The 24,802-nt window shown below is 45.7% G+C and overlaps 1 protein-coding gene across 4 annotated transcripts in view; it reads right to left on the reverse strand.

Moving 5' to 3' along the window:
* Positions 1–446: 446 nt before the first annotated feature.
* Positions 447–24,802, reverse strand: part of CBFB (core-binding factor subunit beta) — a 34,808-nt gene continuing 10,452 nt past the window's right edge. The window contains exons 4-6 of one of the 4 annotated variants that reach the window (XM_044270337.1): positions 17,999–18,115; positions 17,727–17,822; positions 447–2,529 (exon numbers count right to left, since the gene is read on the reverse strand). In XM_044270337.1, the coding sequence (XP_044126272.1) occupies positions 2,512–2,529; positions 17,727–17,822; positions 17,999–18,115 (231 nt within the window). In that variant the 3' untranslated portion in view covers positions 447–2,511. Of the gene's footprint in view, positions 2,530–17,693; positions 17,823–17,998; positions 18,116–24,802 lie in introns of all 4 variants that reach the window. The other 3 variants (XM_044270336.1, XM_044270333.1, XM_044270335.1) reach the window with 3 other exon arrangements.

Raw genomic sequence — 24,802 nt, forward strand, 5'->3', positions numbered from 1 at the left:
CACTATATATATATATATATATATATATATATATATATATATATATATATATATAAAGAAAAAAAAATATATGGTCCTGCCGCACAGAAAGACGCAACGATTATAGAGCTGAATTATCAGCAATCTATTTTGGCCAGGTTTTCTGCAGTCCCAACCATTTCATATTACGGTCCTTAAAGGGTCACTTTAAAAAAAGATATATCAAAGGTTTCGATCGTAGGGGTCTGAGTGCTGAGAAGCGCTTGCACATTTCGCTCTCTCTCCTTGCTGCATAGGACAGAATCAATATGGGCCCATTGACTTCTATTGAGCCCGTTTCCTGCAGCAAGGAGGGAGAGCGCGGCATATACAAGTGGTTTTCTTCCCTTGTAGTGATCCGTGGGGGTCTCAGCACTCAGACCCCAACTGATCAAAATGTTTGACGTGTTTCTATGACATAACAAAAGTTTTTTTTTTTTTTTTTTTTTTTACTTAGCGACCCTATAAGCACTGTGTGCCTCTGAGAGGCGCCGTAATGTCCACTAGAAACAATGCTTGTAGAGAGGGATACCTCCATAATACCTCATGCAGAGGAAAGAGGTGAAATCTTAGCATGATTTCCCTGATCTCCAACTCCCTGACAGGAGGTTGCTTCATTAGCTGTAAGCATGCAGATTAAAGGGGTGTTCTGGTCCTACTGCTGTGACACCCTCCGATCGTGAGAATGATAGTCCTGTACCCGAAAAAAAATGCATGGAGCGGCAGATCGGGCATGTGTACTGCCGCTACATTCATACAGTGCCTGATGAATGGAGCAGCGGTGCGCATAATTTAATTCATCCATAGCCTCAAAGCTAGCTTGCCTCTGTGCCGATAGCAATACACGAAGGAGCGCGCGTCATGGCAGCAGTAATACCATCCCCCACATCAGGTCAAGATATTAAAGGGGTTGTTCAGGCTTCTTCTATTGATGGCCTATCCTTATCAATATCAGATCGGCGGGGGTCTGACACCCGGGACCCCCGCTGATCAGCTGTATGAGGAGACGGCGCGCAGTGTGCACGTCCCGACTCCCATCTCCCTTCTGTCTTTCTGTTCACTGCTGCTGTCCCATAGACATACAGCAGCAGAGAAGGAAGATGGCATGTGCACACTGCGCGCCGTCTCCTCATACAGCTGATCAGCGGGGGTCCCGGGTGTCAGACCCCCGCCGATCTGTTATTGATGACCTATCCCAAGGATAGGTCATCAATATAAAAAGCCCTTTAAAGGGGGGGTTCTGCAGATAAAAAAAGTACACTTTCTAAACTGTTCAAAACGGTGAAAAAAACAAAAAAAAAAACTAGAAACACAATATGGGTGTTGGGAGTGCAACAATGGTGCCTCTATCGAAAGCTATGTGCAGGAGAGCGGTATGGGTATATTCTGTGCTGATGAAAAACCTGGGGTGGAATCCGCTTCAGGATGCAGTTTCTATGCCAATGCAATTTTTCACTTTTTTTGATGCGGTTCCCATTTCAATGGGAACTCTGGACACGGATGTCGACCACAATCCAGCTCAAGAATGGATGGATCACTTCTTTTTTTTCCGCAGTGCAGTTTTTGAAACCAAAAGCAAGAAAAAAAATAAACGATTTCCCCATTTAATTCAATGGAGATAAACTGCAAGCATTTTCAGTGCAGTTTTTGGGTGCGGGATCCGCATCAAAATACACGTCGAAAACACTCTGTGAACATACCCTAAAAGGTTCCACCCGTGGTTGGTCCTCCCCTGCCAGAAAAATAGACCACACATAGCCTAAGACAGGCGTGCTCAACCTGTGGCCCTCCAGCTGTTGCAAAACTACAACTCCCATCATTCCCTGACAGCCTACAGCTATCATCCTACAGAAAGGGCATTGTGGGAGTTGTAGTTTTACAACAGCTGAAGGGCCGCAGGTTTAGCATCCCTGGCCTAAGAGATATTCTGCAAGGACATAAAATAATTAATAAAAACAAACATTAAGTAAATAACAAAATAACATAAAATTAAACAATAGATAAAAGGCATTATTGTGATTGCAAGCATTAACCCTTCCTGCAGCAAGCCGTCCAGTAAGAAGCCTCTGTGTAACGTGTCAGTGGTGCTTTTCTAATTGACCTAACACCGGTACAACGGGATACGTACCAGCAGAAAATTAACCGTAATAAAAACAAAAACAAAAAAAAAACTAACAAAACACTATTGACCTATTTTATCAGCAAACTGTAAATAAAAGCCTACAGCCGCCTGAGTGCACACCGCGTGCGGCTAAAAGCTTGCATAGACGAGGGAGAGGGGGCACTGAAGGACAGGAACCATTTCTGAAGGGTGCAGGAGGCACGCGTGCAGACATGGGGGCTTCCAAGTGGAGGGTTGAGATGAAACCGTCAAAGGCTTGTGTTCTCCAGGTCTCGCACATCGCTGGACTGAGGGAAGCAGTGCCAGGCTTAACGTAGCTTCAGGTCATCTCCGCTGCCCAGGCCGGAGGTGGGATCCTGTTGCCGTCGAGCCTACACCAGAGAGAAATTCTGTTTAAAGTTAGAAACCGAGAGGTAGACATATGCAAGGGGTGCAGAAAAAAACCACACACACAGTCAGGTGAAGGGGTTAATGTAAACTCAATGCACTCTCTACTGTGTGGGACGAACCTGATGCTGACCCCATAAGCTCCACTACATTTACCTTCATAGAAGAGGGATACTTGTATATAAAAGTAAGAGTTCTACAAGACTGGACCTGTTTTTCAGAAAAAAATAGCTTTTTTTATTTTTTGCAGCTAGATGTTACATTAAAAAGTTTCTATAGAAATCCAAGCGGCACTAAATAGAATAGCCCACATTTACTATCGTGGTTGGCGCCTGAAAATTTGGCTTACATTTGGTGCATTATTTTATTTTTTAACTCGTCTTTTTGAAACAAGCAAACAGTCAAGGTTTACAATTGGGAATGCATACATAAGAGAATACAAGCATAAAAAACGTAAGAGCAAACGAGAAAACAGCAATGCAGAAGGCATCAAAATGTGTGACATACATGACGTGCATACAATAGGGGGGTTGTAGAGGGAAGGGGTAGATTTAAATATAATATATATGCCCTGTAGGGCCAGTATGGACCCAATATATATATATATATATATCTATCTACCCATATACCCATTGTATTGGCTATTTGCCCCAGGTTGTGTGTGTGTGTATATATATATATATATATATATATATATATATATATATATATATATATATATATATATATATATATATATATATATATATATAGCCAAGATTTCACCCAAGCACAGGTGCCCCTCCAGCGCCTGCAGGAGGAAGATGCCGCCTAGATGACTGGACCATTATCTCCAGTGGCGGTCACTTCAAAAGACAGAGGATCAATGGAGATCCTCTGCCTTTTGATAACACCTCTGGCGGGGCCATAGATGTTTTACATTACAAGGACAGGGGAACAAAGGGCGCTGGAGATGCGCGGTCATTTCACAGGCGGCAGGATCAAAGCGATCCTCCGGCTAGAAGAGCGCGAGCCCAGCATCCCGAGCGAGAATTAACATCTGAGAAACGAGCCAAGGGAGTATCAACCCCAGGACGACGAGCAAGAACCCCTGGAAGACAAGCGTTAAACCTGGACTGGCTGAGTAACCCTTTCCCTACCACCTAGACCAGTGATGGAGAACCTTTTAGAGACCGAGTGCTCAAACTGCAACCCAAAACCCACTTATTTATCGCGAAGTGCCAACATGGCCATTTACCCCGAATACTAATATAGAATATCTTCCATGTACTTTATCATTTATCTGTAATAGCCTGCCTACATTCAGTGAGCTGTCTGTGCCATTCATAGCATGCCCTGCGCTGATGAATGGCAGAAAAAGTCTAAGGCATAGTGTTACACCTTGCACTTCCTCCAAGGTCCGGGTGCCCACAGAGAGGGCACTGAGTGCCGCCTCTGGCACCCGTGCCATAGGTTCGCCATCACTGACCTAGACCAACGAGCATTAACCCCTCCAATATTAACCCCTGATTAACGCTTTCCTTAGACCCCTGCATTATTCCCACTGCCACCAATCCCTGATATATATAGCTATACAAGCCCTATATCCCGGTACCCCTACTTAGCTATACCCCTGCCCTATATTGGTATCCATGGCCTGCATCGTATTAACCCTTGCAGTGCCACTATTAACCCTTTATACCCCCATAGGGACAGCGTATAGCCAGGTGGGTGGGCTCTGCTAATAGCGTGGGTATGTAAGTGTATGTCTAGATAGATTGTGGGGTGGAATAAGTAGATTGTATTGTGGTAGCGTAGTCAGGTTTTATAGTGTTGTTAATGTATTGCGGTGTGTGTCTACATGTATATAGATTTATATAACCAGTGATATAGATATAGCAATTATAGACTGTAGACTTGTATTTGTATAATACTTTATTGTTCTATACGCAGTTCATAGTCCTTTGTTGCCACCGTAATAATCCATCACACGTAGTTCACAGAAAGGTATAGCAACAGGTAGATGTATTTATAGTATAAATAGGCGGAGTCATCAATAAAAAATCATAATCCACTGCATCTTGCCTGTCAAGGGGCGTGGCTTAGCAGGAAGGGGAGTGGCTTAAAGGGGTTGTCAGGCCTTGGTGCAGACCAACCCTATGGTTCTAACCTGTGCCTCATCAAAGGTCCTATTCCTCACAGATGAAGACAGAAGAGAAGCCGGCTGCGCGAACAAGTGGATTAAGGGGAGTTTAATAAATAAATAAAAATTAACCCCTCCAGCGCTATTGTACTATGCATTCTGTATTCAGAATGCTATTATTTTTCCTTATAACCATGTTATAAGGGGAAATAATAATGATCTGGTCCCCATCCAGATCGTCTCTTAGCAACCGTGCGTGAAAATCGCACCGCATCCGCACTTGCTTGCGATTTTCACGCAGCCCCATTCACTTCTATGGGGCCTGCGTTGCGTGAAAAACGCAGAATATAGAACATGCTGCAATTTTCACGCAACGCACAAGTGATGCGTGAAAATCACCGCTCATCTGCACAGCCCCAAAGAAATGAATGGGTCCGGATTCAGTGCGGGTGCAATACGTTCACCTCACGCATTGCACCCGCGCAGAAATCTCGCCCGTGTGAAAGAGGCCTTAGGGCGCCTTCACACGCTGAGGATTTTGTTGGATGTTCAGCTTCAGTTCCATTTTTTTTAAATGGGGAGGCAAGCACATTGATTTCTGCAATCCTCATTCAGGTGAATAATTGTAAGAAAGTGGAGTTGCGGTTGTGCCGTTTTTATTTTTTTCCGAAAAGCCACAGTTGTGTGAAAAATCAAATCAAGGCAAAACCTTCTTAAATCTGCGTGAATTAAGATCCAGCCTTCAAAATCACTGCTATTATATCTAGTCAAAGGCACAACTGTGCAAGAAGCACAGCAGGAAGCATCCAAGGAAAACCAAAGTAACAATCCAGGCAGTAAATGAAGAAAGAAGCAGAAAAAGGCCCCACTGTAGAATTTTTAAACCAATCCTGCAATTACACATCTGAACAGCAGAGGGAGCTCCCACTGCATCATCACTAGGCTTTCCATTGTGCGCGCCATACCAGTCTGAAATCACAAGTCGTACATTGTGCTAAGGAAAGGGGCTGAGCCTGCAGACTGGTGGTAGTGGAAAAGAAAGAAGGGCGGCTGACACTGCAGTAGCTGAAGAAGTCTGGTTAGTATAAAAAGCAGGGGTAGTAGGTTTCAAAGAGAGCAGAGATCAAAAAGAACCTAGCGATTAAGTCTTTTCTGCATAACAAATCTGCAAAAAGGTTACGCACACCTGTAAATACAATGCATCTTGTACTGGACCGCTGTTACAGCCTGTATAGTACTCCAGAGCTGCATTCACAATTCTGCACATTTCATAGTTAAGGCTTAATCTACATTCTAGAAAGTGTTGTCTTTACACCAGGAGGTGCACAAGAATTGGATGTAGGAAAGACTGTATTAGGCCTCTTGCACACGAACATATTTTCTTTCCGTGTCCGTTCTTTTTGTGGACCGTATGCGGAACCATTCATTTTAATGGGTGCACAAAAAAAACCCACGAAGTTATTCCTTGTGCAATCCGTATGTCCATATTTCCGTTCCGCAAAAAAAATAGAACATATCCTATTATTGTCCGCATCACGGACAAGGATAGGACTGTTCTATTAGGGGCCAGCTCTTCCGTTCCGCAAAATGTTTTGCAGATCGCAAAATACATATGGTCGTGTGCAAGAGACCTTAGGCTGCTATTACAGGCATCCGTTAGCGGCCACAGATAGCGCCCGATATTCACTACTAAACGAATAGCAAAAAGGACACAGATTCCGAATGTCCAATTTCTCCTTCTATTCAACTTGCATTCCCCCGCAACGGATCCATCAGCTATTAAGCTATTAGGAGTTCTCTCTATTAGGCCTCGTGCACACGACCGTATACTTTTTTGCGGTCCGCAAATCACTGATAGCACCACCCATGTACCACGTAGCGCAACATGGGCAAGAATAGGACTTGTTCTATTTTTTGAGGGGCCGCGGAATGCAAATACGGATACGGCCTAATTGAAATGAATGGATCCGCGCCCGATCTAAAAAAAAAAAAAAAAGAGAATCGGATGCGGACCAAAACTACAGTCGTGTACATAAGGTCTTATATCGCAGCGTGTAGGAGTCCACATAGTGCATGGATCCATTGCAAACTGATTGCAGGGGAATGTAAGCAAGTAGAAAAATTACAATTGCATGTGTGTCTTTTGAGCTACTCAGCCCTTACAGTAGTTTAGGGGAGTTAACAGGTTTCCGTTAAGGGTGAAACTGTCAATAAGCTTGTCTGTTTCCAATACCCATCAGAATTACGAATGCAGCTCTGGAGTAAAATAAATGTAATTCAGCCTGGAGTACAAGAAAAGTAATATAATATATTACAAAGTTACTGCAGTGGATTAGATGTATAAATCAACTATTAAAGACAAATATATTAAAGGATCTGATCTTCAGAAAGGCCGTCATGTATTCTCAAGTACTAGACTAGACTTCCAATAGTCTTGATTACTGATCATGTGCAGGGGGTTGAGGATTTATGATTCACTACTAGCTACAGGTCTAAGCATCTATAAAATTCATTGATTGATACTTGAAATGTTTGGTATAAACTCAAATTTTGTGATAAATCTCTTAAAGGCTATGGACACCTTTGGGGCCATTTAAAAAAAAATTAGCACCCTCTATTTTGGGCTTAAAATATATATTTTTATTTTATTTTTATTTTTCAATTAGTCTTTATTCAAAATTTTCAACAGGTTTTCACTCTACAGCTTGGAGTCTCGATGAGCTTGCAGACCCTCACACTGAATCCGTCACAAGAACCTCTGACAACCCGCTCTGTGCCCGATATCTGTACTTTCAACAACTCATAAGCAGTCACAGCTGAATTTGTATAAAGTTTGATATGAATTTAGCTTAAGTGAGTGTTAATGAGCGGTCAGAAGTTCAGAGAGAAGGGCTACCTATCGAGCTATCAGATTGCGGATCCGCAAAACAGGGATGCTGCCCGTGTGTGTTCCGCAATCTGCGGATCAGAACGGGCCGCCCAATATAGAAATGCCTATTCTAACACGCAAAATGGACAAGAATAGGACATGTTGTTTTCTTTTTTTTTTTTTGCAGGGCCATACAGTTTCTCTTCTACAGCCTTCGGTTTTAACCCCTTAAGGACACAGCCTTTTTACACCTTAGGACCAGGCCATTTTTTGCAAATCTGACCAGTGTCACTTTAAGTGCTGATAACTTTAAAACGCTTTGACTTATCCAGGCCGTTCTGAGATTGTTTTTTCGTCACATATTGTACTTCATGACACTGGTGAAATGAAGTCAAAAAAATATTTTTTTTTGCACCAAAAAATACCTAATTTAACAAATTTTTGGAAAAATTAGCAAATTTCAAAGTTTCAGTTTCTCTACTTCTGTAATACATAGTAATACCCCCAAAAATTGTGATGACTTTACATTCCCCATATGTCTACTTTATGTTTGAATTGTTTTGGGAATGATATTTTATTTTTTGGGGATGTTATAAGGCTTAGAAGTTTAGAAGCAAATCTTGAAATTTTTCAGCAATTTACAAAAACGACATTTTTAGGGACCAGTTCAGGTCTGAAGTCACTTTGCGAGGCTTACATAATAGAAACCACCCAAAAATGACCCCATCTAAGAAAACACCCCTCAAGGTATTCAAAACTGATTTTACATACGTTGTTAACCCTTTAGGTGTTGCACAAGAGTTATTGGCAAATGGGGATGAAATTTGAGAATTTCTTTTTTTTGTCAAATTTTTTATTTTAACCCATTTTTTCCACTAACAAAGCAAGGGTTAACAGCCAAACAAGACTGTATCTTTATTACCCTGACTCTGCCGTTTACAGAAACACCCCATATGTGGCCGTAAACTACTGTACGGCCACACAGCGGGGCATAGAGTGAAAGGTGCGCCGTTTGGTTTTTGGAGGGCTGATTTTTATGGACTGGTTTATTTACACCATGTCCCATTTGAAGACCCCTGATGCACCCCTAGAGTAGAAACTCCCTAAAAGTGACCCCATCTAAGAAAATACACCCCTCAAGGTATTCAAAACTGATTTTACATACGTCGTTAACCCTTTAGGTGTTGCGCAAGAGTTATTGGCAAATGGGGATGAAATTTGCAAATTTCATTTTTTTGTCTAATTTTCCATTTTAACCCATTTTTTCCACTAACAAATCAAGGGTTAACAGCCAAACAAGACTGTATCTTTATTGCCCTGACTCTGCCGTTTACAGAAACACCCAATATGTGGCCGTAAACTACTGTACGGCCACACAGCGGGGCGTAGAGGGAAAGGTGCGCCGTTTGGTTTTTGGAGGGCTGATTTTTATGGACTGGTTTATTTACACCATGTCCCATTTGAAGCCCCCTGATGCACCCCTAGAGTAGAAACTCCCTAAAAGTGACCCCATTTTGGAAACTACGGGATAAGGTGGCATTTTTTTGGGGACTATTTTTAGGGTAAATATGATTTTTGGTTGCTCTATATTACATTTTTGTGACGCAAGGTTACCAAAAATTGAAATTCTGAAATTTCATCTCCATTTGCCATTAACTGTTGAGGAACACCTAAAGGGTTAATGAAGTTTGTATAATCAGTTTTGAATACCTTGAGGGGTGTAGTTTCTTAGATGGGGTCAGTTTTGGGGAGTTTTTACTCTAGGGTACATCAGGGGGGCTTCAAAAGGGACATGGTGTCAATAAAAAAGGCCATCAAAATCGGCCTTCCAGAAACCATGTCGGTCCTTTCCTTTTGCGGCCTCCCTTTTACTGATACAGCAGTTTACGACCACAAATGTGGTGTTTCTGTGAACTGCAGTATCAGGGTAATAAATATTAAGTTTTGTTTGGTTGTTAACCCTTGTTTTATTACCGGAAAAAACTGATTGAAATGGAAAAGTGCCAAAAATAGCGGTTTTGGCACTGTTTTTTTTTTTTTTTTTTTTTTACTGTGTTAATCTGGGGGGTTAGGTAATGGGATATTTTTATAGAGGAGATTTTTACGGACGCGGCAATACCTAATAAGTCTACTTTTTTTTTACAATTATTTAGGTTTTTGACTATATTATCTTTTTTGATACAAATCTTTTTTTGGGTATCTCTAAAGTCTAAGGGTCATTTTTTTTTTTTTTTTATCCAATTATCTCATGTGGGGACTCATTTTTTGCGGGATGAGCGGACGGTTTTATTGGCACTATTTTGGGGGCTATATGACTTTTTTATCGCTTGCTATTAAACTTTTTGTTATGTAAGGTGACCAAAAAATTATTTTTTTGCACCTATTTATTTATTTTTTGGACCGTGTTAATCTGGGGGGTTGGGTCATGGGGTATTTTTATAGAGGAGATTCTTACGGACGCGGCAATACCTGATAAGTCAACTTTTTTTACAATTATTTTGGTTTTAGACTATATTATCTTTTTTGATTCAATTTTTTTTGGGGGTATCTCTAAAGTCTAAGGGTCATTTTTGTAAAAAAAAAAAATTATCCAATTATCTCATGTGGGGGCTCATTTTTTGTGGGATGAGCGGACGGCTTTATTGGCACTTTTTGGGGGGCTATATGACTTTTTGATCGCTTGCTATTAAACTTTTTATTATGTAAGGTGACAAAAAAAAACTTTTTTCGCACCTTTTTTTTTTTTTTTTCCTTGACCGTGTTAATCTGGGGGGTTAGGTCATGGGGTAGTTTTATAGAGGAGATTATTACCGACGCGGCGATACCTAATATGTCTACTTTTAATAAATTATTTTAGTTTTTTTTGGGTGTCTCAAGTCTGAGAACCAGTTTTTTTTATCCGATGTCAGTGCTAAATTGGGAGCACCCCTGGGGGGTCTAGGGTCACACAGCTGTGCTGTGGACCCCAGACACCCTAACTTAGGGTGATGCAATCAAAGTTCAAAAACTAACTTTCCCTTTTTTTTCCCTGCCTAAACCAAACTTTCCCTAGCTGTCCCTATGTACCTGATGGGGTCCTGGGGGGCACAGATCGGGTCCTGGGGGGCACAGATCGGGTCCTGGGGGGCACAGATCGGGGTGCAGGCAGCGGTGGCAGACACGTGCAGGCAGCTCCTCTCTCCTCCGGCTCCGGAACACAAAAGGAGGAGGAGAGGAGCGCCTGCCTCTTTTGAATCTGCCGCCGGACCGCCCACAGACCAATCAGAAAGCGATCCTGAGTGGTGATGTCACCATCACCACTCAGGATCGCTGGATGGTGATTGGTGGGGTGAAATCACACCACCATCACCATCCTGTTCCGGGTTATCGGGACTTCAGAGACCCGAATAACCCGGAAACGCAGAAAACCGCAGGTCTGAATTGACCTGCGGTTTTCTGCGATCGCATACATGGGGGGGTCACCGGACCCCCCGGCGCATTTGCTCCAAGTGCCTGCTCAATGATTTGAGCAGGCACGGGGTTCCGATCACCGCCCGCCGTGCGGCGGTGATCGAAAATGCACAGGGCGTACATGTACGCCCTGTGTCCTTAAGTACCAGGGCACAAGGGCGTACCTGTACGCCCTATGTCCTTAAGAGGTTAAAGGGAGTCTGTCACCTACATAACATGTTTTAAACTGATGATATAGCTCTGTGGGAGGCAGATCCATAACACTGATGGTACCCATGTTTAGATTTTCAGAGCCTCCAAAGTACCTAAAATAAAGTTTTAAAAATATACAAATTACCTATCGCAAGTGCCCAGGGGCGGAGTGTGTGCTGCAAGTGCCCAGTGCTCCCAGTCTTACTTGCTCCTGACTCCTCCCCTCTGTATCGTCCGGCCAGTCCCTGTATCCTTGCGGCGTCATTTTCGTCTCCATTCATAAGCCAGAGCCTGTGCGCTTTACCGCCGGTGTACGCAACTGGCCCGGACCCGGCGGTGAAGCGAACAGGCACTAGATTATGAATGGAGATGAAAAGGATGCAAAAATGAGGAATCGGGAGCAAGTAAGGCGGGGAGCACTGGGCACTTGCAGCACACACTCCGCCCCTGGGCACTTGCGATAGGTAATTTGCATATTTTGCAAACTTTATTTTAGGTACTTTGGAGGCTCTGAAAAACTAAACATGGGTACTATCAGTGTTATGGATCTGCCTCCCACAGAGCTATATCATCAGTTTAAAACATATTATGTAGGTGACAGACTCCCTTTAAGGCCAACGGAGCCCTAAAACTGAAGGCTGTAGAAGAAAGTCTGTTGAAGGACCATCCGCTCTGCATAGCACATCACCAATGTGGTATACTAGGCTTTAATGGAGCGGGTGCAGGCAGGAGCAGTGATGTCCTAGGTAGAGCTGCTCGCTACTCTCTAATAAAAGCCTTGCCAAAGGCTTTTAGCAGAGCGGAGGCAGGAGCTCTGCATAGCACATGGCTGCTCCTGCCTGCACTTTCCACACTAAAGCCTGGCATAGCACATCAGTAAAGTGCTATGCAGAGTTTTTAGCAAGCGGAGCTGGCGCAGGCAGGAGCAGAGATGTGTGCTCCAGTCTGTACATTGTTCACTGCAGCCCCAGTGGAATCCATACACCGGTACAGTGCAAGAATTCCAAAGCGCGATAGGCACCTGAAGTTCAGGTGCCTATTTCCCAAGAACTATAAAAAAAATAAAAATAAAAATACATAATATATATATATATATATATATAAATAATAATAATAATATTCTTGTTATTACATTTAAAATAGGTTTTAATAAAGTTTAGGTATATTCTAAATGTACCCATACACGTGTGTAATCATAAGTGATGTGACTACTATTCAAGGGCATGTAGTTCCCTTTCTCCCTGCTTGCAGCTCACTGTAAATGGCTAAAATCCTACTCCTCCCCCAAAACAGTGTTTCTGCAGCAACACTATAAGGGTGCATTCACATGTCCGCAACTGTTTTGCAGTCTGCAAATTGAGGATCCGCACCCGTTCCACAAAATCGCGGAAAGGTTGCAGACCCATTTTGCGGACGTGTGAATGCACCCTAAAACTGAAGACAAGGAGGAGGGGTATGACGCTGCAGTTTCTCATAGCTCTTACCACCACACCAGCAGTTGGGAGAGACAAAGTGAGGCTACTTTCACACTTGCGTTCAGAGCGTATCCGTCTGCATTATATTGTAAAAAAAATTCTAAGTGTGAAAGTAGCCGGAGACGGATCCGTCCAGACTTTACATTGAAAGTCAATGGGGGACGGATCCGTTTGAAAATTGAGCCATATTGTGTCAACTTCAAACGGATCTGTCCCCATTGACTTACATTGTAAGTCTGGACGGATCCGTTTGCCGAACACTGCAAGCAGCGTTCGGGTGTCCGCCTGCTGAGCGGAGCGGAGGCCAAACGCCGCCAGACTGATGCATTCTGAGCGGATCCGCATCCACTCAGAATGCATTAGGGCTGGACGGATGCGTTCAGGGACGCTTGTGAGAGACTTCAAACGGAACTCACAAGCGGAGCCCCGATCGCAAGTGTGAAAGTAGCCTTAGTTGGCGCTGTTCCAATCTCAAGAGAGATCCCTGGTCATGGACTATACAAAAGACCCACGCAAGCACAAATAACCCTTTCACTGCCCAGGACATATGTAACATGCCATGAACTTAACTCTCTCCTGTGGCTGGAACATTAGGCTACGTCCACACGCAGTGGAATGCAACAGAAAATATCTGCAATGCAAAGGTGAAATCCACTGCAAATCTGCAACCAATCATAAACAGATTTTTTCCTCCCCATGTGCACGTACCCTTAGGGGCAGAGCTTAGCTTTTGGCAATATTTGGGTTGCAGCACTCGTTTGAAGTCAGGAAGCTGTATGAAAAGTTTTACTTCCTGGTTTTGCGTTTCTGTAAGAGAGGGGAGAAGCTTCAAGTGACATCAGGAAGAAAGCTCACAGTTAGTGTCATCTCCCCCTGCACGGTCCCCTGGACAAGGGGAAAGGGGGTATACTGGTGCTTTTCTTCATGTTATCACCCCCTTACCAAACAAGAACGCCATATAGCCTCTGACTATCACAATTGGGGATGGGACTGTTCTTACTACTAAAGGAGATAGAAGAGAAGCACTGGCACATCTAAATTAGACCATAAAATATTTACCGGTATCAAAGATTTTGGTTTATTTAAAGGGGTTAAAATTTTGTATTAAACAAATAAAATAAAATGACACCTCACCGATCCCTCGCTACTTTAGCTTCCCACTGGTCATTACTACCAGGTGCCTGTGAGCAAGCAGTGAATAAGGTCAATTCCAGTGGGATGAGAGGCACCAGAAAGTAGAGACCAGCGGGCAACTGGGGAAGCGACAGAACATATGTAGCGCGGGAATCGGTGAAGATTTTTCTTTTGCTACTTTGACACTTGCGTTGTTGTTTTCCGGTATCGAGATCCGGCAGAGGATCTCAATCCCGAAAAAAAAAAATGTTTCCGTTTAGTCCTCATGCAATCTGAATAGAAAGAGATCCGTTCAAGATGCATCAGGATGTCTTTCGTTCAGTCAGCATTCTGTTTTGTGACTGGAGCCTAAAAAAACGGGTCACCTATTGACTTTCAATGTATTTAGTGACGGATCCATTTTTTTTCCTGTTTTGATTTCACACATCTGCATCGGAACCGTAAAATCAGTTTCTCTTCTGTTCATTGGGGGAGACAGGCTTGACCATGGGATGTTACAGAGCAGTCCTCAAGGTTGGGCACAACAAGAACCCCTCCCGTCAATCAGAGAACCGCCGTCTGCAAAACTCTAAGCCTCAGAGAAGCGTCAGCCGAAGCAAAGGTGTGCATTCTATAAAACCTGGAAAAAAGTATGCAAAGACAACCAGGTAGCCGCCTTGCACACTTGAAGGGCCGAAACCCCGTGATGCACCGCCCAAGAGGCCCCTACTGCCCGAGCCGAATGAGCAGTCACCCGGATGGGTGGGGCGCAGCCATTAACGAGGTACACTTCCAAAATGGCCAAACGAATCCACCGGGAAATGGAAGCCTTCAACACCACCAGCCCTTGTCTCTGCCCCTCTGGAATCACGAACAGGGAATCTGTCCGCCGGAAAGATGACATCTGGGACAGATAGACTCGAACGGCTCATACCAAATAAGGGTATAGAGCGACTGCTCCCGAGGAGGAGACCGGTCCGGACAAAATGAGGGGAATTTAGATGGAATACAGACACCACCTTCGGCAGGAAGGACTGAACAGGGCGAAGGACCACCTTATCCTGATGGAGGATCAGGAACGGCGACCGACATAAGAGCCGCTAGTTCCGACACCCTACTTATGGACGTGATTGTCACCAAAAATACCACCTTGTAAGACAAGGTCGAACCGAACCCGAACGACCCCCGAGATGCTCGGCCCAATGCCGCAGCGAGAGCTGAATCGCCCCCAACTCCAGAACATTGATTGGAAGGGAGCGCTCCTCACGTGACCATACCCCTTGAACAGAGATCTACCACCTTGTAAGACAGGAAGCAAAGCGACACCTGCTGCAAGGGATCAAACTAAGAAAACTGGAGAGCATTGAGCACTAGATAAGATCCCAAGAATCCAACGGAGGATGGAAAGGGGGAGCAGCATGCGCCACCCCCTGCAGAAAAGTCTGAACCGCCAAAAGCGAAGCCAAATTCCTCTGAAAAAGAACGGAAAGAGCCAAAACTTGCCCTTTGAGGGAGCCGAGAGCCAGCCCCAAATCCATGCCCGACTGCAGGAAAGCCAAGAGTCGCGGCAAAGAGAACCAAACGGGAGGCCGGTGGTAGATCCTGGAAGACGACGGCTTGGACCACTGCATCCGAAAAGATGCTCCCAGCTGAGGAAGTCTGCGATCCAGTTTTCGACGCCGGGGATGTGAACTGCCGATAGTGCCGGAACATGTTCCTCCTACCAGCTGAGAATCAGCGCCGTCTCCGCCATGGCTGCCGGGCTCCGAGTGCCGCCCTGGTGCTTGAGGTACGCCACCGCCGTGGAGTTGTCGAACCGAACCCGAACGACCCCCGATATGCTCGGCCCAATGCCGCAGCGAGAGCTGAATTGCCCTCAACTCCAGAACATTGATTGGAAGGGAGCGCTCCTCACGTGACCATACCCCTTGAAAAGAGATCTTCCAACCCCCCCCCCCCCCCCCCAAGGCTTGCGTCCATCGTTAACACCTTCCAACTGAGAGGAAGGAACGAGCAAGCCCGACGTCAACATCGGAGAGACCAACCACCACCTGAGGGCCCGGCGAACCTGGGCAGGGAGAGGCATGGGCCGATCCAGAGAGGCTGGGGAGCGGTCCCAGCTGGACAAAATGGCTCGCTGAAGCGTTCTGGTATGGAATTGAGCATAGGGAACTGCTTCGAAGGCAGAGACCATGTGACCCAGAGCCCGCATGCAGCGACGAATGGGAACTGGACCTGGCCTCAACAAGGGGAGAATCTGAAGACAAAGAGTGGATAGCTTCTCCGGAGGCAAGAATACCTTGGCCTGAAATGTGTCGAGTACCATGCCCAGATAAGTCAACCGCTGCGATGGATAAAGACAAGACTTCTGTCTGTTCAGGATCCATCTGAAGCTCTCCGGGGTGTCCAGAACAATGGTCAGGTTGTCTGCCGTCAGCCGAAACGACGGACCCTTCAACAGGATGTCGTCTAAGTAAGGGATCGCTACGGTCCCCCTGGCATTGAGCAGGGCCATGACTGCCGCCAGAACTTTTGTAAAGACCCTGGGAGCCGTGGCCTCCTTCAGACACTAAGCTAAAACTGATTTAGCTTAGTCCCTGCAGGAAGGGTACACTTTGTGTGCTTAGTGTCCGCCTCCTAGCAGTAACATCTATACCCATGGTCAATGCCTGTGTTCCCCAATGATACGGATAAGAAATCAAAACTGATCCATTTAATTTCCGGTATTGAGATCCTCAGCCAGATTTCAATACTGGAATTGACAACGCAAGTGTGAAAGCAGCCTCAGTACATCTTTCAGAGGGTTTTTCTTTTTTTCTAAAACATAATCACCCGGACGGACCCTAAAATACTGGTGAATATGATTAATAGGTGCATATAAACTTTTACTTCCAGTAGGTGTAAGCTGCTTGTCACAAAAATAAATTCTCAAGCTTTTCTTACGTGCAAAAGTTAAAGATGGCGCCCATGACTGTAAAGGGTCAGGTGGCACTTTCACAACATGTCGGTTGTAATGGGATTATATATTTTTTTTTATATAAAATCATTACATTTTTCAGTTTGTTAAAAGTGTTAAAAAATTGCCCTGGCAGTAAAAGGGTTAAAGTGGCTTCCTTCCAATTGCTTGGGACCATTTGTATCCATTGGTCATTGTATACCATGTACTACTCCTGAAGGGGGCATCCAGAACCCCGAAACGCGTTGAGCCATATATTATTTGTCAAAATAAAGTGATTGATCAGAAGCCTCCAGACGTGGGCTGCCATCAATTTCCGACACTTCTACATGCGATCCTGGCCGGGGAGGGAGGTTCAAAGTCTCAGGTGTCTTGAGTTCATTCTGTTGAGCACCCCCCAGCGAGTACATTTTTTGTTAATTATTCATACTGATTTTGTTATTGATTTTATTAATTATTCATACTGATGCGTATTCTGTATTTATCTATTCTGCTGCACATACCATCTGATATTGGCGCTCTAACCATTTACTTACAGTAGGGAGTGGCGCCTTATTGTGTGTTTTTTTTCTTTGACGGTTCACGGGAGGCATTTTCCTGACTCCACCTGTGCCCGTCTCGTCTTTTGATCACTTCATTTGGGCGTGGGTTTTGTCCACACCTGTGCTGCCTTCCCATCGTATCAATCTGCGAACCTGCATTAATTTGTTCACTTATATCTTTCTCCCTTTACTCCACCTTCCTGGCGCCCAATATCCTTAGGTACTTTGCTTTTCTGGGCCGACCATCCTTGATTAGTATCTTGTACCATAATCCTCTCTTTTTTTTTTCCCCCTCATTCCTTCCAATCATAGTCCTGATACAGCGACTAGATTGCAGGATCTTTCCTATAATGCAGTCTAACAAAATATACCCCCCCCCCCCCCCCGATCTGACACCCACTGCTCATGCAATACAAGTAGTAGTTATTATTTCTAAGGGGTACTGACCAGTTAAGGGCAGCGTGGTCGTAAAACTCTCACCTCCATTTCCTCCCGGTGAGAGCGATCTCTGTCCTCAAAGTCACGGGTTCTTCTGCGAGCTTCCTCAAAGGCTTGCTGCGCCAGGGAGTCCTCATGCTGGAAGCAAACAAGAACACCGTTCAGCATGCCAACTTTCCAGGGCCCTGCGCCCCCCCCCCCCCCCCCCGCATCCAAAAACAATATTAAGTCATGCTGGGTTCTCATCCAGCATAATGGCTGCGCACTAGTTATGCCATGCGGCGGCACGTAGCGAGCGAGATGTATGTGCTTACCTGTGCTCTGTCTTCATCAAATTCTAAGCAGCCCATCCCGTCTAACCGCTGGAGGTCTATCCATCCTCTCCACATGACGCAAACACCGTTCAGGATCATCGGGGCCTTTAAATGGACCTGAAGCAGAAGAAGGGACCCTCAATTAGCATCATCCTATACCATCAGCTGATATTAAAGGGGATGTCCAGACACTTTAACCCATTCCTACCCCCTGCACGGGTGTGCATATGAGATCACGGTGATGTGACACCACATGGCTGCCACGTAGCATTACCACTTGATGGACATATCAAACTGGTTAATGTCACTGTAGACAGGTCACCGGATAGAGGTGGCGCTGACGTCAGCCCCTCCCCTGATGGCTGCAGCAGTCTCCTGATTGGATGCCACAGCTGTCACTCAGATCAGAGCGAAGTGTCCAACACACAATGGCATGGCACTTACAATTGCAGCATCGGGAGGGGCAACCTGTACGATCATCACCCCAGGTATGCCTATATTGTTCCCCCTATCACGTATATAGCGATATCAGAGTCACAGAGCACTGACCAACACCTTAAAATTATTTTTTTAAAAGGGATGGAAAAGTTTTTCTGTTTCATGTAGGATGTGACACACTGGTAAAATGTAGCTTTATTTACTGGGAGCACTGGGAAAAAAGAGGCAAGTCAGCAGAGAACGTGTACACAGACAGCAGGGAAGGGGCTGTAGGCATAAGGCTGCGGGTGGGCGTATGTACTCGGCAGCGGTGATCGGGAAAAGGATTACGGTCTGATACGCAGGGGTCGGGGTGTCAGCCCCACCGATCAGATACTGATGACCTATCCTGTGAACTGCCCATCAATATTAAAAGCAGTGGACAACCCCTTTAAAGGAGTTGTCCAGAACCAGCAAAGCATGGCTGCTTTCTTCCAAAAACAGCACCTCACCTGTCCGTAGGCATGTGGCTGGCATAGACAGGGTGTACTCTGATGGAACACAGTGGCTGACAATGTGATGGGGCACTGTGGCTGCCATAGATAGGGGGTACTGTGACTGGCATAGTTGGGGGGCACTGTGACTGGCATAGTTGGGGGGCACTCTGGCTAGCAATGTGACAGGGCACTGTGGCTGTCATAATCAGGGGGCACCAACATAGTCAGGGGCATTATGGCTACTAATGGGGCACTGTGGCTGGCATAGTCAAGGGGCACTGGCTTTTGTACTGTGTCTGTACCCATAGAATACAGTAAAATAGTATTTTCTATCTTTATGCTTCTAATTGCGGGGGCGTCTTATAGTCGGAAAAATACAGTGATCTGTTAAGCGGACTGTCCCATCCATTATCAGGAGCTCGTTACAGTAGCCGCACAGTTCTGCACACAGAGGCCTGGCACTCTTAGAAAACACAACCACGTAATGTGGGCCATGTGCCAAAGACTGCAGGATGAGAGAAGAATTCGGCGGGTGCAGGACTACAGGGAAATTTGAGCTTAGGTTGGACAAGGGCCGAGGAAAGAGGCTTTATCAATTAACCGAGTGACTGCAGCACAGATCTGACGCCCATCGTGTGGAGATCCACACCAGTCACAGAACACCGCCCGAGGGGCTGACACATAAAATACCAATAAATACATGGCAGAATCAGTCTGTGCACGTATACCCTCCCCACCCCCAACCCTTAGAAACTAATTCTGCACTGGCCGACTCTAGCAGAAAACCTGACAATCGTTCTGATTGATGATCACACACACAGATGATTTGTGAGCAAATCTAAAACTTTTAGAGGACACTGAACTTCCCCTCTATAGGGCTCTTTTGGACATGTGTTCCAGACCCAGTTAGCAAAGGCTTTGGATGGAATCTGAGTGCGGTACGTTTTTCCTGCACACGAGTGTGAAAGTCGGAAAAGAGAACATAAAAATGGACCGATATCGGCGAGTGGTATCACCTCGTACCTATCCACCCATGTTATAACTGGCATTGCTCCATGTCCGCTTCTTCTGTATTTTCCATTAGACACTAATTGAAGACTTGTGTGAAAGTGGGACCTACAAGGGTACATGCTTCAATGGCACACAAAAAAAATTAATAATATAACACAGTGAGGTTCCATTCACACGTCCGCAATTTCGTTCCACATTTTGCGGAACGGAATTGCGGACCTATTCATTTCTATGGGGCAGCACAATGTGCTGGCCGGACACGGAATTGCGGATCCGCACTTCCGTTTCGCCAAAAAATAGAACATGCCCTATCCAGGGGTAGGCAACCTCCGGCTCCCAGCTGTTGTGAAACTACAATTCCCAGCATGCTCCATTCATTTCTATGAGAGTTCTTAGAAGAGCAGAGCAAGTATGCATGCTGGGAGTTGTAGTTTCACAACAGCTGGGAGCCGGAGGTTGCCTACCCCTGCTCTATTCTATAGGCGGAACGCACATTGCCACTGTCCGTGTTTTGCGGATCCGCAAAACACGTTGCGGACGTGTGAATGGAGCCTAACTGCCCCATAGACAATAGTCCCGTGTTCAGTCCATTCTAAACCTGGGAAATGCCAGGACGTAAACATCGAGAGGATTGATGCAGATCTGTGTAAGGGGCTTCTTCAAAGCTTCAAACCCTCCCCAGATAGGGAAGAGTGGAAACCATCCACCAATGTCCTCATCCTGTGCACTTCAACATGTGGCAAAGGCAATACCCGGCTACGGTTCACCAGGCTCTCCGCTGCCTTTACCTTTCAACTACGGAAGTGCCAACAACGCATGTTCTGCAGGTTCTGTTCATATGGAGCTCATATTAAAGGGGTTTTCCCATTTTTTTTTTTTATTACTGATGACCTGTCGTCTGGATAGGTCATCCATATCTTGGGGGACCGACACCCAGGACCCCCGCTGATCAGCTTTTTTAGAAGGCACCGGCACTTGCTGTAGCACCTGGGCCTCTCTGTTCACCCAGCACAGCGCCGTACATTGCATAGTGGCTGTACCTGGTATCGCACTCAGCCCCATTCAGTTCAATATGGCTGAGCTGCGCTTAGGTCATGTGACCGCTGAAAGTGAAGCTGTGAGAAGGCCGCAGGAAAACCCCTTTAAGTTTGGGAATCGCATGGGAAAAATCTGCAGAGTATCACATTACCAGCAAAGGGGATGACATTTCCCCAAATCTCACCGAGACGCTGCAGGAAAAATCCATTGCAGAGACTGGCCTACGATACAGACTGTACAGCACATCAATTTAGGCCTCGTTCCCCTTTTAGTGAATCACGGACACGTACCCAATGACTTTTAATGCGTTTATTCACACAAGTGAAAACATACACTACTGTGGTCCGTGATGCGGACAAAACCCGCCAGTAAGTCTATTGGTCCGTGAAAAATCACAGACACAACAGGGAGATTCTCTGGCAAAATGAGTCAATGCCAGCTTCTGGTGCCAGCTCTCCCACACAGAGGTTCAGCCCGTCTCCCCCACTTACCACCTCCTTGGGTCTCATTATCCCTGTACCTGAAGCCATTTTGACTTCCGCAGAGAAACGTTCTGGGGTACGCGGTTAAATGCAGCTGATTGGCGAGGGTCCGACACACTTCTATTATATTACGTAGATCACTTGGCTCCCGTCATACAGTGCGTTACTTATGAGAAGGTAGACCACACACCAACAGCTGCAGAAACGATTTTGCAGAAGGTATCGTTGCCCATTTTTCCCTGAAAAATTATGGCAACATCCATGGTGGAACTTCTACTGTGGAAATTCGTCCAGTGCGGCTACACCCTGAAATCGTGGTATCTAAAGAATGAGCCCACTTGACAGGACCAAAATGGGCCACCCAGGTCAGAAAGGACTGGCGTTTTCATAACCCTTAGCCGAAAATCTTGCCCCCATGTTTGCCATCAATGTGGTTACCATGGAGGCAGCAAAAGGGATGGGACCGGCCTGGGCCTCTTCTCTCCAAGTCTTCCTCTAGGACAGGGGGTCAGCAAGCTCCAGCTGTGGTGAAACTACAACTCCCAGCATGCTCCATTCACTTCTACAAGAGTTCCAAGAACAGTTAAGGAAGCATGCATGCTGGGGTTCGTAGATTCACCGCAGCTGGAGTGACGGAGGTCGCCGATCCCAGCTCTAGGATATGGATACAGTCCTATAAGTGTAGCTTCCATCTTCCTAGCTAAACCACAGCGTGAAACGTAGCTAGCGTTTTTTTGCTGACACATCCATTAACTGTGAAGTTGGAGAAACTTGTGCATTGGGCGGACAAAGAGATCATTCATAAAACGACAACCTGCAAGATGTGCGTACCGCTGGTGGGTGCTATAAAGGGATTGTGAGCACACAGAAGGCCAGGAGGTGAGCGGTGGGTGGTTTTGGTCACGGCTCGCGTAAGCTGCCGCCTTGTGGAATATATATATATATATTTAAAAAAAGCAAGTAATAATAGAAAGTGATATTCTGGAGGAGGCTTAGTAACAAGGCACAGGTGACCACACGGGATCTGCATGTGGCACAACCATTATTTGCACCAGGAAGGAGTGTGCACCGGGGCGTGGGAGCTGTAGATGGATCTAACCACAGAGACAAAAAGGTTGTCCAATTACGACAACTTATCCTTTGTTCACAGGATAGGGGATAAGTGTCTGATCGGTTTGAATGAGGCACAGGTCACACATGCACGCTGCCGCTCCATTTGGCCATATATAGGGCTGACGGAGATACCAGAGTGCTTCTACTCAGCCATCTCTGGCAGTCCCCTAGTGTTGAATGAAGCAGAGGACATGTATGCGTGTCTGCCACGCCATTTAAACAGGGAGCACAGGTCTCCGTTCTCATCATCAGTTGGGCCTAGTGGTTGGACTCCCACCGTACGGGATAGGGGATACATTGTCGTAATGGGACAACCCCTTTAAGGCTAGTTTCACATCTCTATCTGTCCTCTTCTATGCCGGAACAGCCTGTTGTAGTTCTTCGGATCCGGCACTGCTGGATACTGCCTCCTGCAGCCTTTTGTTTTTTAGCTATGAGAAACCACGGAGGTTACGTTCCTGTAATCCAGCAGCGGTGGTCTCGATGCTAGTCTTACTAAGGATATATATTTTTTTTAAACAAGCAATACATTATTTCCGATAACCCCTCTGAAATGTAATTTCTTATTCTCCCCCTGACTGGTTAGAGTTACACCTCCTTTTATACTGGAGCAGAAAACCCATCATCTTGTGGAGGACAATGATTAATGGGTTCAATGTTCCGCTGATGGATCGGGCGCCCGCGCTCGGCAGATTAATAACTAAACGGCATCAGTGAAAAATAAAAGGAACACAACCTAAAAAGACAAAACACACACATAAGAGAGCTCGACCCCTATAGAATAACAATGACAAAGAGTTGTATTCAAAACAGTCCAGACTGCGTCCTTTAGCCATCGGCTGTGTATCAGCATTAAAGGGGTTCTGCAGTTCTTTTAAACTGATGATCTATCCTCTGGATAGATCATCAGCATCTGATTGGCAAGGGTCCGACACCTGGGACCCCCGCCGATTAGCCATTTAAGAAGGCAGCGGCGCTCCAGGAGCGCCGCGTCCTTCTCTCAGTTTCCCCCAGGCCCAGTGACGTCACGACTAGTATCACTGGCCTGGCCGGGGCTAAGCTCTGTTCACTTCGTCGTGACGTCACTGGGCCTGTGGTAAACAGCCAGAAGGCCGCAGCGCTACTGCCAGCTCCACTGCCTTCTCAAACAGCTGATCTGCAGGGGTCCCAGGTGTCGGACCCCCGCCGATCAGATGCTGATGATCTTTCCAGAGGATAGATCATCAGATTAAAAGAACTGCAGAACCCCTTTGAAGTATACAGGCCCCCTCTTCCCGGAGCAGGATGGTAGCCACTTACCGCTATGTGAAGTGCTAATACAGTGCTCCCTCAGGATACAATATTTTCAACACACAATGGTCTTTTCTAACCCACTGTAGGTGGACACTAGACCACATGCAATGCCTCGGAGTCAGACCCAACCACTCAAGGCCACTTCTCTTGTAAAATAGCTGTATTAGGCCTCATTCACACATCAGTGTTCCACGTATGTGTGCTGCATGTGTTCTCCACCAACAGCACGCGTCCCCATTCATTTTAATGGGTGTATTTTTAGCACAGAACCATGCTGTATTTTATCCGTTCACGGTTCCATCGCCCCCATTATAGTCTATGGGTCCGTGAAAACCACGGATGCCATCTGTGTTTCACGGATCATTAGGAAGAGATGCTTTGAAAAAGTTTTTCCAGCTGCACACGGGCAGCAAAAAACAGACACGCGGATCCTTCAAGGACGCCTTCACAGAGGCATCACTGACCACGGACGTGTGAATGAGGCTTCAGATGCTAGTTAGCAACTATTCCTGACTGTTAGATGTAAGGACTTGTTTTATGAGTTTTACGGTAGTTATCTGCTTATTTTTCTGAAATCTTCATTTTCTCTTATCTTGGGCGACATTTTGTGGCTTTGGAACCAATTACTCAAGATACAATGATCGTCCAGGAACCATCTAACATTGTAACTTGAGGGACCACTGTATATCTACAGTAGGAATACACAGCAGAGCAGCGGCCATTACAGACAGTGACTGTAGCCCGGGGGGGGAGGCTTCCCTCCACTCATAATGTATAGTGACCAGCATAAGGTCAGGCGCATCCGGATTGGGTTGACTTGCGTCTGCCTTTCATTGTAGCTTTAAGGAGGACCTGTCCCTTCTCCAGACATGCCTGTTTTAGTAACTTCTTGCATTCCCCATGTGATAATTCAGAATAAAATAATCTATTCCTAGAACTCTATGTCATGCCAT

The sequence above is a fragment of the Bufo gargarizans genome, chromosome 10 (assembly GCF_014858855.1).
Source record: "Bufo gargarizans isolate SCDJY-AF-19 chromosome 10, ASM1485885v1, whole genome shotgun sequence".
Taxonomy (NCBI): Eukaryota; Metazoa; Chordata; class Amphibia; order Anura; family Bufonidae; genus Bufo; species Bufo gargarizans.